Below are 15,519 nucleotides of genomic sequence, written 5' to 3' on the forward strand. Positions count from 1 at the left end.
GATCTTCTGTGAGACCTACAACTTGCCTATTATTTGAATATATTTTCCTATTTATTGTCACAGCTACACATGGACTTTTAGCTCATTCATTTGGTCACCTTTAGACACTCACAATAGAGTTCACGCACCAAGGGAAAAGATCATATCTGTAATCCCAGCACACGGGAGGCAGAGGCAGGAGGATCGCTGTGAGTTTGAGGCCAGCCTAGTCTACAAATCGAGTCCAGGACAGCCAAGGCTACGCAATTAAACCCTGTCTCAAAATAAAATAAAATAAAATAAAATAAAATTGCCACTGTGAGAGGGAATGGGGCAGTAGCTTCACAGAGAGAAGGCAGCATTGGTCTATAGAATATTGAGCTCATTTCGGCTTGGAAGGAGATGTATTTCAGGCGAGGCTCAGAAATATGCCTATGTTTTCCAAAGCTTCTGTGTTTCAGAAAAGCATTCCCAACAGCAAGGAAGAGGCCCCTCGTGATGGTAATAGCCCTTAGCTACAACGGGCCAGCAGGCTTTGAGAACCACGCTGTGATCCATCTGAAGTACCCAGGGCCTGAGGACAAGAGCACAGGTCCATCCGCAAGACCACAAGTGCCAGCAGCAAGCTATAGTTTGCAGGTGGAGGATATTTACATTGAGTGGGGGTGGGGGCGGCATGGTGGGGCCATTGCTACACATCTTCTAGTTTGTCATGCTGGTGACAACAGTCAGCCAAGGAGAGCATCTGAAGTGATAAATCGGGATCCACTTGGACCTCAAAGAAGCAAAAACCCATTGGTTATTTTTGATGGATTTCTGTGGGTCGAAGTGTCAAATCTCCCCTACCCACCCCATGTGTGCAGGCTATTGGGTGTGCTCATGTGTGTGGGTGGGCACACATGCCATGGCTTTACATATCGGTCCTTGACTCTCCACCTTGTTGGAGACGGTCTCTTTACTGCTGTGCAGGCCAGGGTAGCTGGCACACAAGCTTCCAGAGCTTCACCTGCCTCCTCCTCCCTTTTCCTATGGCATGCTGGGATTATAGACACTTGCATTACCATGGCTGGCTTTTATGTGGTTCCTGGAGACCCAAGCTCAGGCTGTCAGGTCTGCACAGCACGTGCTTTCACCCCAAGAGCCATGCCTGCATCTATCTCCTGAAGCTGTCTTTCATTTGTTTGTGTGTATCAGGGCTGGGTGTGGTGGCACATGCCTGTAATCCCAGCACTCGGGAGGCAGAGGCAGGCAGATCTCTGTGAATTCGAGGCCAGCCTGGTCTATAAAGCGTCCAGGACTGTCAAAGCTACACAGAGAAACCCTGTCTCAAAAAACAAAAAACAAAACAATAAAAAGAATATGCTTTGCCTCTACTCCCCATTTGTGAGATTCAAAATACCTTCATATGATGCCAAATGCCACTGGGGAGGAAATCACTGCAAGAGATCTGCTGCTTTCAGCAAATCTCTTAAAGGACCTGGCATTGTGGCTTGAAGGGGAGAGCCTGGGAACAGGACCTTCCACAGCCAGTGTTCCAGAGCTAGAGGGTGGGGCAGGCATGCTTATGCATGCAAGACTGCCCTCTCCTGGATGAGCCATGTTGGTGCAGACAAGATCCTCGGGCAGCTGACCAACCACAAACAAATCATAGAGCCATCTAAAAATCTGTTTTTTCACTCACCACAGGATAGTAACAGCTACTTCTCACTCTCCCGTGACCCCATCACATCATGCCTCTGAATGCCATACATGCAGCCACCATTAGCAAATGCAGAAAACCGACAAGGTGCTAAAAACAGTAAGTGCGGTGCAGGGTTAACTCCAAATGACTGGTAGGCAATACGATACCAGTGCTGGAATTAAGCACTTATTGAATATCTACTGAACACCAGTATTCTGATGGGTATTAGGTATTAGGAGGAAAAATGGAAGAGGCAAAAGAAAACCAGAAGGTACTTCCTCTGAGAGTCTCACAAGTGACCATGTTTATTCCTTCATTTTATCTTCTAGACACTGCTTTATAATCTCTCCTCCAACCACAGAAGCCTCACTTCCCGTTGCTTTAAGGAAAACGAGGCAATTGAAGGCCTCCACTCATGCCTCCTCACGGCATATACATACCAATATGTCCAGAATTTAACCCTAGTCCTTAAAATGGTAAGCTGCCCTGAGCCCGAGGCCAACCCTGCCACTAGAGCTCTGTTCCCCACCAAAACACTCACTTTCCTGAGCTTTTGTTTTGTTTTGTTTTTTGTTTGTTTGAGGCAGTTTCTCCGTGTAGCCTTGGCTGTCTGGGAAATTGCTCTGGAAACCAGGCCTCACAGAGATCCACCTGTCTCTGGCTTCCGAGTTTTGGGATTAAAGGTATGTGCACTTCCTGAACCATTTTTAACTCTTCTCCATTAAAAAAAAAAAAAATCTAATCAGGCATGGTGACACATGCCTGTAATCCCACCCAGCACTCAGGGAGGCAGAGGCAGGAGGATCGCTGTGAGTTCGAGGCCAGCCTCATCTACAAAGTGAGTCCAGGACAGCCAAGACTACGCAGAGAAACCCTGTCTTGAGAAACAAAAACAAAAACAAACAAACAAACAAATCTACTCTGGTCACTTTCCTCCATTCTGTCTCTTTCACAGTAAACTCCTTCCAGATTCATCATCTATGCTGGCCCCTTCTCCTCTGCTCTCTCCCTCTGTTAAGACACTCTTTCACAACCTCCTCCTCCCTTCTCTACAATTATCACAATAGTCTGACTTCCAAGGTGCTGTAATAAACCAATGCTGTGATCTTCATTCTTACAGTAGAAATGGAGCCACTCACGTGACCTGGAAACTCTTTCCAGAAGACCACTTTTGTCACCTACCCCCTGGCCTTCACCTTCAAGCCCGTTGCTGTCCTTTCTTATCTCCAGAACCCATTTATTTACTTTTTTCAAGAGAACAATCTAAGCAGGTGCTCTACCACCGAGCTATACCTTGGCCTTCCAGGGCACCTTAGCACTGAAATGTCTCAAAGCATAATCCTTTCTCTATCTACTTTGAAATACTGTTTATACATTCATTCTGAACTTCAGACTGTAAATAATTTCTTTTTATTAGAAGTATCCATATAGTTGTTAAAAAAAATTCTCAGGAAATGCCCCACTCAACTTTCTGCTCCATCTCAGTTGACAGCCATCTATCTCATCTTCCAGCTGCTAAAGTTAGAGAAAACACAAGACAACCCAAAGCCATTGCCAACTCTCTGGCCTCCCTTGCTCATCTATTATGTCATCAAATACTACTCCCTCTAAAGTAGTTGCAGAACACAGTATGTCACACTGTATGACAAAGACCATTCACCATCATCTCCCTCCATCCTGCACTGCTGAGTTAAAAATGAACCTCAGGTCATATTTCTATTATCCAACCTTCCTATCTCACAGCCCCAGGGTTGGACCCCATTCCTTCTCTTGCCTCCTTTATGAGTCAAAATCTCTCTCTCTCTCTCTCTCTCTCTCTCTCTCTCTCTCTCTCTCTCTCTCTCTCTCTCTCTCTCTCATTCTACCTGAATGTGCTCCCTTCCTGTCCCCAGAATCCTGTCTTCTTTATGGTCCTCTACTTGGGACATTCTTCCTCCCCATTTGTTGAATGAAGAAAGAATATGAAAACAACACACAAGAAATACTTAAGTATTCATGCCCAAGACATTTGTACACAATCATCCAAGAAATAGAATACTAGAAACAAAATTTTAAGAATGCCTAGCTTTGCCAGGCGTGGTGGCACATGCATATAATCCCAGCACTTGGAGAGGCAGAGGCAGACCTCTGTGAATTCAAGGCCAGCCTGTCTACAAAGTGAGTCCAGGGCAGTCAGGGCTATTACACAGAGAAATCCTGTCTTGAAAAAACAAAAATAGAATGTCTGTCTTCTGGTTGGGCAGTGGTGGTGCACACTTTTAATCTCAGCATTCGGGAGGCAGACACAGGCAGATCTCTGTGAGTTTGAGGCTAGCCTGGTCTACAAATTGAGTCCAAGACAGCCAAGACTACACAGAAAAATCCTGTTTAAAAAAAAAAAAGGAAAAGAAAGAAAGAAAGAAAGAAAGAAAGAAAAAGAATGGACACTTAGTTTCTAAAACAGTTTGCGGTGGAGAGCTGCGGTGCGAGAGTTGGGGAGGGGTGTGCATTCTAAGTCAAATCACACTGGAGCAAGGCGCAGAGTGATCCACAGGGAGTACAGGGAGCGCTTTTCTCTGAAGCAGTGACATGACCTGCACATCTGCAAGGCAAGGGTTACTGCTGTCTCTCCTACCCTGGCAGGCTCAGTGAAGTCAATTATCTTCTAGATCATTGATCTTTTCTTTGATACTAATGTTCTTAAACGCACCAGGCACAGCAAAGGGGAAACTAATACTCTATGCTAATTCCTAACAGCAACCCCCAACATATGCGCCTTCATTTGCAAGGCAAAGCTCTCCTCCAGCTCAGCAGAATAATTTTCCCCACTGCATGGACGGCAAGAAGATGAATTCCCCAGGGACTCTGAAGCAGCCTGGATGCCTGTCTAAGCTTACTGCCTCCTCCCCAAGCCCAGCCGAATGCCTTCCTAGCACACTATGTACAGGCATGGGACTGCCCCTTTGTGCCAAGGTATGGACCCGGAGGTATCCGCCCCCTTCCAAATGGGCCTCTTCTATTCTACTCCACTCTGGGCTTCTAGACTACCTTAGTGCCTGTTCACTCTCGTCACTCAGACATCAGATCTCTTTTCTATTCACCAACAGCACCTGCTGGATAACGGCAATGTTCACTTTTTGTTTTCTTTTGATGGCTTTTAGAGACAGGGTCTGTCGAGCCGGGCGATGGTGGTGCACGCCTTTAATCTCAGCACTCGGGAGGCAGAGGCAGGTGGATCTCTGTGAGTTCGAGGCCAGCCTGGTCTACAGAGAGAGTCCAGGAAAGCCAAGTACACATAGAAACCCTGTCTCAAAAACAAAAACAAAAACAAACAAACAAAGAACAACAACAAAAAAAGACAGGGTCTCTCTTTGTAGCCCAGACCTTGAGTTCCTGATCCTGGAGCTTTCATCTCCTGAGTGCTGGAGCATGTGCCACCACAGGTATGCACCATCATATCAGCCAATTTCATTGGATTAGAGTTAGTAGACAAGTCCTAGCAGACTAACAGATGTTACCACCATTGGGGGTGTTCATAAGCTCTGTTGAGATACCCCTCAAAAAAGCCACAATTTGGGAACTAGCTAACAGATAAATGAAGTTACTGAGAAACAGCTCATGTGAGAGAACATGACCCACCAAAGTTCACTATATTTTTTTTCACATTAAATTATTAACTTATTCGCCTCCAAAGCTCACAAAAATTTACCTGCTGAGGATCTGCCCCCCCTCCCCCGCCCCAACACACACAACTTCCCTGTAGGTCATAGAGAGGTCCTGTCTTCTTATACCACTGCCTGAGAGAACATTAAATGACCCAAGGGGGCACCGTGCCACTGTCCACCTGCATCTCGTGGCAAGCATCCTTTCCCAAGATGTGGAAGCAGCTCACGCTTCTCACACAGGCATAGCGGGGACATCTTCCTAGAGTCAAGAATAGATGCAGTTGCTGTCCTGTTTGGCCTAGATCAAGGCACTGACTCTAGATACAGAGACCTTGGGAAACAATGAAGACTCTGTGTTGTTGGGCAGCCCAGGGGTGTGTAGTCAGGAGGGTCAGGTGCCTGGCTGGAGTCCATGATCCTGGTCTATTGCCCGGAGGGCAGGTGGTGGCTCTTGTGGTACCTGCTTTGCCCTGAAACCCATGATCAGCTTACTTGGAGACCTACATTCAGTTCTAGACACTGTTTTCTTTTCCTTCCCGTAGGCTCCTCTCATCCATGCCCACTGAGCTCTTGCACTAACAGAGAACCATCATATTCTGACACCATTAGGTGGTGGAGGATGGGGGCGGGGGGAGTTGCTGCTTTCAACCAAAGAATGGCCTCCTGCCTTCCTGCCTCTGCTCTGGTGACTGAGGCTGGTGGCTCTCTTGTTGGGCCTGCACAGGAGAATGCCACGGAGTGCCAAGCTGGGAGCTCAATTCCCAAGTCAGTGTTGGGACTGTAACTCATGATGTCACCTTCAACTCCCAGGATTGGGCCTTTTCCTTCTTCCCTATCTCCACCTGCACTGAATCTGTTTTCGCCCCTTCTGCATGTTCTGATATTCTGGCCATTCCTAGCCTATCCACGTGTGCAGTGGGGTTGGTGCTCCATTCAGGAAGCGAGGCAGGCAGAGGTAGGGGTGAAGGTGCCATTTGAGAGAGTTTTTACAGTTAGAGAGCCATGGCTTGTCCTCACTGCATGCTTACCAACTGATGACTTACTGGATCTTTAATTCTCTGCCTTGAAACCTGAGAACAGCAGACAAGTTGCAAGGGGGTTGTGGTGCTGGAAGACAAGACTGCAGCACATTCCCTGGTGTGGAGTTAGCTGAGGGCCTTTCAGCACAGAGTTTGTTTCACCCTTTTGTACACCACAGCCACTGCTCTGCCTTCTGACAGCATTGAAACTACCTTGAGCTAAAGGATGGCTCTGTGTGCTACTGGAGTAGAGAAGTTACTCCCTTCTGGTTAACAGACCCTGTACATTTTTAAAAAAACTATTCATGGCTGGCCAAAGAGAAACTGCATTTCCCAACCTCCTTAGCAAGTAGGTGTTACCATGCCCCTTGGATCTGGTCACAGGGGGCAGGTACTAGTGCAGCTTGTGACTTCAGAGGACAGATGCTCATCTTCCTCTGTGTCCCTTTCCTAAAGGTGAAGTGAGGCACCATGGTTGAAGCCCATGTGGCTCTTTCAACTATGAAGAGGCAAGAAAGCACAGAGGTTGTGGAACTGGAAGGCATTGGGATTTTGAGTACTTTACATCTTTTAGTTTTCTTTCCTTTCGAGACAAAGCTCATTCGGATTGTTATAGTCTGTCTGCTTGACCCAGGTTCCTCTCTGAGTAGTCACTGGATGTTCACTGGAGACCTTCAGAGACCTCCAGCAGAAGAGGTCACTCCTACCACATCCTGGAAGCTGGTCCAAGGCTCTAAGGAGCCTGTGAGCATCTTAACTCTGAAGGGTCACTGAACTCCAGAGGAGAGTGAAGTGAACCAAGTTCACTAAGACTCTATTACACTGACGTCATTCTGGGACATGAGCCTGTGTGTGTGTTATTTACACCACACAAGAACATGCATTTTGCCTCACAGAATGGAGTAAATAAGGGAAAAGATACGCTCAGTAACACATTAAGGAATCGTGCCAGCCTCGCTGATATGACGTCTGCTCTTCTCTTATCTATCTGGTAACAGTCACATGAAAGCAACTCATTGCCAGTATGTGAATCTAGGCCATCACCACATCAGAGAGCGGAGTTAAAGCATTTTCAAGATGGTCTCCCTAGAAGGGTGGCCCACAAACCAATCACTTGTCTTCACACTGATTGTCACCACTCTGTGAGGACACGACGAGGCTTCAGCTGAATGAAGGTCATCATTGAGCATGTTGCCTCTTCCAGTTGACATCTGTGTGTGTATGTGTGTGTGTATATGTGTGTGTATGTGTATATATGTGTGTGTGTATGTGTATGTATGTGTGTGTGTGGTGTGTGTGTGGGGGTGTGGGTGTACATGTTGATGAAGGTGCACATGTGTGGGAGCACATGCAGAGGCCAGAGGACAACCTCAGGTGTTACTGTTCAGGCACCATCTAATTCATTATTGAGACAGTGCCTCTCATTGGTCTGGAACTTGACCAGTAGAGCTTGACCAATAGTCCAGGCTATCCACTAGCCAGCAAGCCTCAGATCTGGCTGTCTCTAACTTCCCAGTTGGGTTCTGGTGACCAAACTCAGGCCCTTGTGTTTGCAAGACAACCACTTTATAGATCGCCCTGTGTCCCTAGCCCCTACATTTTCTTTTCATAGCAGGACTTTCTCAGTGAAGGTAATAGCAGAGTGATATGCCTGGATATAAGCTCTCTATAGAATGTGAATTCACCATTAGGGAGCAATTTGAATAAGAATGGCCCCCATAGACTCCTGTGTTTGAATGTTTGTCCCATTCAAATGGAGTTCCACTATTAGGAGGTGTGGCCTTGTTGGAGTAGGTATAGCCTTGTTGGGGAAAGTGTGTCACTGTGGAGGAGCATTTAGAAGGCTCATAAGCTCAAATATGGCCAATGTGACACAGTCTCCTTCTGCTGCTAGAGGACGAAGATGCAGAACTCTCAGCTCCTTTTTTTTTTTTTAGCACTGTATCTGCCTGCATGCTGCCGTGCTTCCCACCATGATGATAACGGACTAAACCTCTGACTGTAAGCCAGAGCCAATGAAATGTTTTCCTTTATAAGATTTGCCACAGTCATGGTGTCTCTTCACAGAAAAAAACAAAACCAAAAGCCAACTGAGGCGGGCATGGTGGTGGACACAAATCCCAGCCTTTGGGAGGCAGAGACAGGCAGATCTCTGTGAGTTAGAGACCAGCCTGGTCCACAAAGTGAGTCCGGGGCAGCCAAGGCTACACAGAGAAACCTTGTCTGGAAAAAACAAAAACAAAACAAACAAACAAAAACCAAGCAACCAACCAAACACACTCTAACTAGAACAGAAGTTGGTACCAGAAGTGTGATATTGCTGTGATAGGCCTGGCCATGCTTTTATTTGGAGGAATGTCAGATTTGGGATTTTGGATTAGAATAGCAGTTGAACACTTTAAGCAAGGTTTAATGGGTCATAGTAGTTAAGAACTAGTATGGAAGACAGTGGTTCTGTCTTCCGCTGAAGACAGTGATTTGAACTGTGGGGGCCTGATTCAAGAAGTTTCAGAGGAGAATACTTTTAGTATATGGCCTAGAGATTGTTCTTGTGATATATATAATGTTAAATATATAGTTAATATATATATTTGTTGTTGTTGTTGTTGGTTTTTTGAGTCAGGGTTTCTTTGTGCAGCTTTGGCTGTCCTAGACTCACTTCGTAGACCAGGCTGGCTTCCAACTCACAGCGATCTGCCTGCCTCTGCCTCCTGAGTCAGCCAAATTCCAGCCCCAGCAAGCAGCAGAACCTGGCAGTTTTAGCCATGTGGTTCTGGCTTTAGAGTCAAAGGTAGACGAAGAAAGGGGTTCTATGCAGCTAAGGAAAGTTGCTGTGGCCAGGTGTGTGGCAGGGTTGTCGCTGTGTGGAGGCCCAGAGAGGCCATTGTGTGAAGCTGTGAAGGTGAAGACTGGATGGCCTTGAAGACCCAAAAGTGTTGGAGATGCCTGAGCAGTAGGATACCTGCTGAGGAGAGCTGCTAACAGGGAGAGGAACCAGCCCAAGAGAAGTAAACATGGTGCAGTCAACACAGCAGAAAGGAGGTGGAGATCCGAAGAGCAATTTTGACATCAGATGTGGAGATGCAGAGTTTTAAGTTTGCCCGGCTGGGTTTTAGTCTTGCTTTGGTCCAGTATTTTTTCTTTTTCTTTTTCTTTCTTTCTTTCTTTCTTTCTTTCTTTCTTTCTTTCTTTCTTTCTTTCTTTCTTTCTTTTCTTTCTTTCTTTCTTTCTTTCTTTCTTTCTGTTTCTTGGTTTTTTGAGACAGGGTCTCTCTGTGTATCCTTGGCTATCCTGGACTCTTTGTAGACCAGGCTGGCCTCGAACTCACAGCAATCCGACTGCCTCTGTCTCCTGAGTGCTGGGATTAAGGGCGTGTGCTACCATGCCCGGCTCGGGCTCAGTGTTTTTTCCACTATGCTTCTTTCTCTACCTTTTGGTAAGGTAATGCATATCCTGTGCCCTTGTATGTTGGAAGTATGTGATATGCTTCTTAGATTTTGATTTTACATGGGGTTATGGTTAAGAGATTGCATGAGTCTCAGAAAGGATTTTGGACTTTGGACTTTTAAACAGGTGTGAGACTGTTATAGACTATGGGGACTTTTGAAGGTGGACTGACTGCATCTCTGAATTATGGTATGGCTACAAGCCTATGGGGGACAGGGAGTGGAATGTGGTGGTTTGTATAGACTGGCCCCATAGGCTCGTGTGTTTGAATGCTTGGCCCATAGCAAGTGTCACTATTAGAAGGACTGGCCTTGTTGGAGGAAGTGTGTCATGGGTACAGAGGTGGTGGGAGTGGTGGGCTTTGAGCTTTTTTTTTTTTTTTTTTTTCTAGACAGGGTTTCTCTGTGTTGCCTTGACTGTCCTGGACTCACTTTGTAGACCAGGCTGGCCTCGAACTCACAGAGATCCACCTGCCTCTGCCTCCCGAGTGCTGGGATTTCAGGCATGCGCCACCACCACCCGGCAGGCTTTGAACTCTTATGACCTCACGTCTGGCTAGTGTGACACGATCTCCTTCTGCTGCCTGTGGATCAAGTTGTAGAACTCTCAGCCTCTTCTCCAGCACCATGTCTGCCTGCGTGCAGCCTTGCTTCCCACTACAAGGACAATGGAGTAAGCCTCTGAAACCGTAAGCCAGCCCCAACTAAAGGTTTTCCTTTATAAGAGTTGCCGTGGTCACGGTGTCTCTTCTCAGCAGTAGAAACCTTGAGACAATGATAAACTATGTAATTTTTATAAGTATACCTAATCTGTCAATCTGTCCACCTGTCCATTCATCCATCCACCCACCTACCTTGTCTTACCCCAAATCAAGTCAAATCAGAGTCTCTGAGTGCCCAGTCCACGTACTGGTATAGTAAAGCAGTGAAGCTGATGAGAAAGACTCCTGGTGGAGAAGCGGCCTTGGGATAGGATAAGACAGGCGAATGGAGATTGCCCGAGTGGCCCTTTCAAAACCAAAGCAATTTGAACTTCTGTATGTACTTGTTTTAAACGGAAGCTGGCCTTGCTGGAACACACCCACTTAGCAGAGTCTTCCCTGGATTCTGTCACCTATGATGTTCTGATTTCCTAGGAGTCGGCAAATTACCTTGGGAAGGATTTAAATCCAGAGACTTTTTGTTGTTTGTTTGTTTGTTTTGAGCCAAAACAGCTTTATGCTGCCAAGGCTGGCTCAGACTTGCTAGGTAGCCAGGGATGACCTTGAACTTCTGATTTCCTGCTCCTATGTCTGGAATGCTAGGATTATAAGCATGTGGCATTTACTCAGTTTATAAGGCACTGGGATTGGCCCCTCGGTTTCATGCCTGCGAGGGCAGGTGTCTACTCACTGAGCCATTGTCTCCAGCCCTGAACCTGAAGATATTTAACAGTACTCTTCCTATCAACTTTGGCTCATATTATAGTTTTACCGAAATGTTCAAGCCAGACCAAACTTATTAACTCATGAAAACCCAGCCTCCCAAACGCCAATACAAAAGAGTTCACCTGGGACAGAGCCCCTGGCTCCATCACTGTTACCCCCAAACTATTCACAGGAATAGGCCAAGAATTCTCCAGGGAAGATGCTTACCGGCAGTCCCCAGGCTCAGTAGCACAGCTACCCAGAGGACCCAGAAGAAAATGAGGATGACAAATGTCCACAGTGGCTGGAACAGCAGGAAAGGACAGCGGCTGATGGCTTTGTTTGTGACTTGGAGAAGCTCCACTGTCAACTTCATCCTCTTTCTGAGGGTAAAAATCAAGATGAGGAGCACGACCTGGCGAGAAAACGATGTCTCTTCGTAAGTAGCTCTCCATGAAGATATTCAGTATGTCTGCTATAACAGAACAGCTAACTCCCCAAGCACTAACTGAGCCTCTACTGTGCACAGGTCCCTGTGTGAGTTCAGTCACAATAGTGCATGAGGCCTGACACCTCATCAGAGCTAATCAGAGCCAGAGATGGTGAGAATAAAGCCCTTTATGGGTCAAAGGTAAATCTTCTCTGCACCATACACTCAGATATGGGCTGCAAATAGGCAAGAGAGTATGACGTAAAGGGACAACGAGCTCATTGCAAAGGCTACTTGCTATGCCGTCTTGACTGGGTTTCCCCTTGTGAGTTTCCACGTTAAGGAAATCCCCACGCTTCACCCATGTGCATCCAGCTTTCGCTACCACTTGGCTCTGTCATCCCTCACCACCCCCCCCTTCTAGCCCCTAACTATCTCTTTATCCACTACAAATTCCTTGACCTCAGCCCCCTTCCAAAACAGTTCTCCCTAAGGTCGCATCTGGAGAGTTAAGTCTTCTGTAATATCCAAGTTGTTTTTGGCTGGAATTCAGTGGTTTGGATTCAGAGCGGAGGGTAGCGACTCAACCGGCTTTTGGAAGGGCTTATCTTACTGTCATGACTGTTGTGACGATGGCAAAGGCCAGCATGCACTTCATATTCTGCCTTTCTGTGTCCAATTCTGTGCTGAGGTCGTTGGTGTAGTCGTGATACAGCCACCATAAGACACCACAGACAACTAGAAACAAAGCAACAGCGGACTTGGAATATATCCTGAGATTACCCACCCGCCTTCTACACACACACACACACACACACGCCCCCCCCCCATGCCCACACAAAGTTCAGACACCACTTCTGCCTGACCCAGTTCAAACAGTGGATCCTAAGTCCCCAGAGGCTTTGTAGCTCCTCACTTATCTCCGGGTGATTTGGCCAAAGCCAGGTTAGTCTGCAGAAGACCTGTCAATCCCGGGGTAGCTTGTTGTCTTTGGCAGACACAGGGACCTAACCCACAGGATGAGTCTGAGCATGATCAGGAAGCAATGGCACCAAACAGAGTGGTCTAAAATGCTCACACAAAGGTCTGCTGGTGACAGTTCCTGAGGGTGGGGGGTGGGTCATGGAGGGCTGGATGTTGGCTTCTTTCCCACAGAAGTGGATGATTTACACAGCCCATGGAAATCATATCATCAGAGTCCCACTGTGGAGAGACACCGATACTGCAAATGCTCTGCATTTGGGTAAGAACATGACCTTAAACCCTCACTGTTGGAACTCTAGGGAGGCCATAGCTGCCTACTGATAAGTGGGAAGAGGTGTGATACAGCTTTCACTAGTCGCAATGTCATGTCTCCAATATGGAGCTTGTTATCATTCCGAACTGAAATGCCCGCCCCCCCCCCCACCTCAAGAAATTCATGTATTGAAGGCGAGATCGCCAGCTGGTTGGCAGTCCTGGGAGGCAGCAGAAACCTTAGGAGGTAGGTTTTACTTGAAGGAAGTGGGTTATTCAAGATGTACTCTTGGAAGGCATATATAAGGACCCCAACTCTGCTTCTTAGCAGCCATGACATAATCAGCTTTAGGCTATCACATGCTTCCACCATGAGAATAGTACTACAGGCCCAGAAACAAATGAACCCAGTGACCATGAATGGAAATCTCTGAAACTGTGAGCCCAAGCATCTTTAAGTTGATTTGTTCAGGTATTTTGTCAGAGATGGAAAAGTAATTAATATAGGAACACAGAACTCTGTGTGGCTGCCTGAGAGCAGAACTAAATATTCAAAGGGATTTTTTTTTTTTTAAAAAAATTGCAGTCACAGAGGCTGGAGAGATGGCTCAGCGGTTAAGAGCACTGTCTACTCCTCCAGAGGACCTGAGTTCAATTACTGGCAACCACATGGTGGCTCACAACCATCTATAATGTGTTCTGGTGCCCCTTTTCTGGCTTGCTGGTACATATGCAGGTATAATACTGTATACATAATAAATAAATAAATAAACATTAAAAAACACTGCAGTCATATTGGTCATTCAAAATTAAAATGCCCTATACCAGTTGGATGATAGAACTTCTACCTCTTAGATGCCCTTTCTCCAAAACTCTTGGAGATATTCACAATCCATTGACTGGTAAGGAAAGAGAGGTACACATAGGGTCCCCTGGTCTCTGTTCCTTCTCTGGCTTGCTCTTCAGACTGACCACCATGGGTTCCCATAGGCTCGGGCGGTGGTGGCGCATGCCTTTAATCCCAGCACTTGGGAGGCAGAGGCAGGTGGATCACTGTGAGTTGGAGGCCAGCCTGGTCTACAAAGTGAATCCAGGACAGTCAAGCCTACACAGAGAAACCTTGTCTCAAAAAACAAAAACAAAAACAAAAACAAAAAAAAAAAGATAGGGTTCCCATAGGCTCAAGGGGTAAGTGTAGCACAGACTAGATCTTTCAAAATGAAAAATAAATAATAAAAAAGAAAGATTGATGCCCCCCCCTCCATTCCACTCCTCCCTGCCCCCCAAGACAGGATTTCTCTGTGTAGCCTTGGCTGTCCTGGACTCACTTTGTAGATCAGGCAGGCCTTGAACTCACATCGATCTACCTGCCTCTGCCCCCTCCATTTTTCATTTGTTTCATTTTTCCTTTGTTTGTTTTGAGACAAGGATTGAGAATAGGGCCATGCGCATGCTTGGCAAGACTCTCGAATTGAGCTCTATACCGAGCCCAGTGTTATGGGCCCCAGGATCACTCAGTTGGCTTTTCTCAGGAGCTACACAATGGGATAGAATCAAGGATAGATTGTGTATTAACTTTCTTTGGGAAGCAAAACCAACTCCCATTGTCCTCCCTGGGCTTGGTTTCCCTCCTATGTGAACAGATGGAGCTAGGCTGCAGCCCCTTCTAAGACTCTAGTTAACTAAAAAAACAAAACAAACAAACGAAACCCTCAACCTTTAACTCTATCCTCAATGGAAGGATGCTCTGTTTACTCAGACAGAGTGGAAATACTTACACAGCAGTCCCAAAATGACCAATGAGATGATGATGTGGACCAGAAGCGTCGAGATGTATCGGAAGGTGAACAGCATGGCCAGGGACAAGGCTGGAAAGGTAAGCACAGCACATGAAGCCCGGGGGCAGCAAGGAAGGGAGGGGAGGGGAGGGGAAGGGAGGGGGTAGGAAGAGGGGAGGGGAGGGGAGGGGAGAGGAGGGGGGAGAGGGAGGGGAGGAGGTGAACATAGAGCTGGATGATCAAGCCCAGAAAAGCGAGGGCTGACGGGTTTACTCACTAGCCAAGTATCTTGGGAAACGTACCAAACACTAAATACAAACGGCAAGCTGTACCAGGGTACCCTTCTAGGCCTGTGACACAAGCTTACTTAGCTATGGTAAGTAGGTTCTGAAAAGGCTAGCATTCTTCAAAAGTTTAAATAGTTAAAGATAAATAAGTAAATGAATAAATAAATGTATTATTCCATAATAACCAAAAATCATATATTTTCTTACAAGTCCAAATGAACTATTTTAAAATTTTTACCATATTTATGTCTTTTATGCTGGGCTGTATAAAGTTCTAGCTCTTAATGTTCTTAGACACTCTTATGAAATCTCAAAGAATAATGCCTTGATAATGAAAAACAGTCAAACACACTACACACACACACACACACACACACACACACACGTATATATGGAGAGAGAGAGAGAGAGAGAGAGAGAGAGAGAGAGAGAGAGAGAGAGAGAGAGAGAGAGAGTTTCTCTGTGAATCCCTGGCTGTCTTGCCTGGTAGACCAGGCAGGTCATGAACTTAGAGATCTGTCTCCTTCTGCCTCCCAAGTGCTGATCAAAGGCATGCAGTATCATTACCCAACACAACCAATCTTATATTTATTAAACTGTATATGTGATATTG

At 46.3% G+C, this 15,519-nt stretch overlaps 1 protein-coding gene across 1 annotated transcript in view; it reads right to left on the minus strand.

Moving 5' to 3' along the window:
• Positions 1 to 15,519, minus strand: part of Slc44a3 (solute carrier family 44 member 3) — a 74,185-nt gene that overhangs the window by 41,793 nt on the left and 16,873 nt on the right. Inside the window, exons 7-9 of the mRNA XM_051165629.1 lie at positions 14,620 to 14,709; positions 12,219 to 12,343; positions 11,404 to 11,590 (exon numbers count right to left, since the gene is read on the minus strand). Coding sequence (XP_051021586.1) covers positions 11,404 to 11,590; positions 12,219 to 12,343; positions 14,620 to 14,709 — 402 coding nt within the window. The remainder of the gene's footprint in view (positions 1 to 11,403; positions 11,591 to 12,218; positions 12,344 to 14,619; positions 14,710 to 15,519) is intronic.

The sequence above is a fragment of the Acomys russatus genome, chromosome 23 (assembly GCF_903995435.1).
Source record: "Acomys russatus chromosome 23, mAcoRus1.1, whole genome shotgun sequence".
Classification (NCBI taxonomy): Eukaryota; Metazoa; Chordata; class Mammalia; order Rodentia; family Muridae; genus Acomys; species Acomys russatus.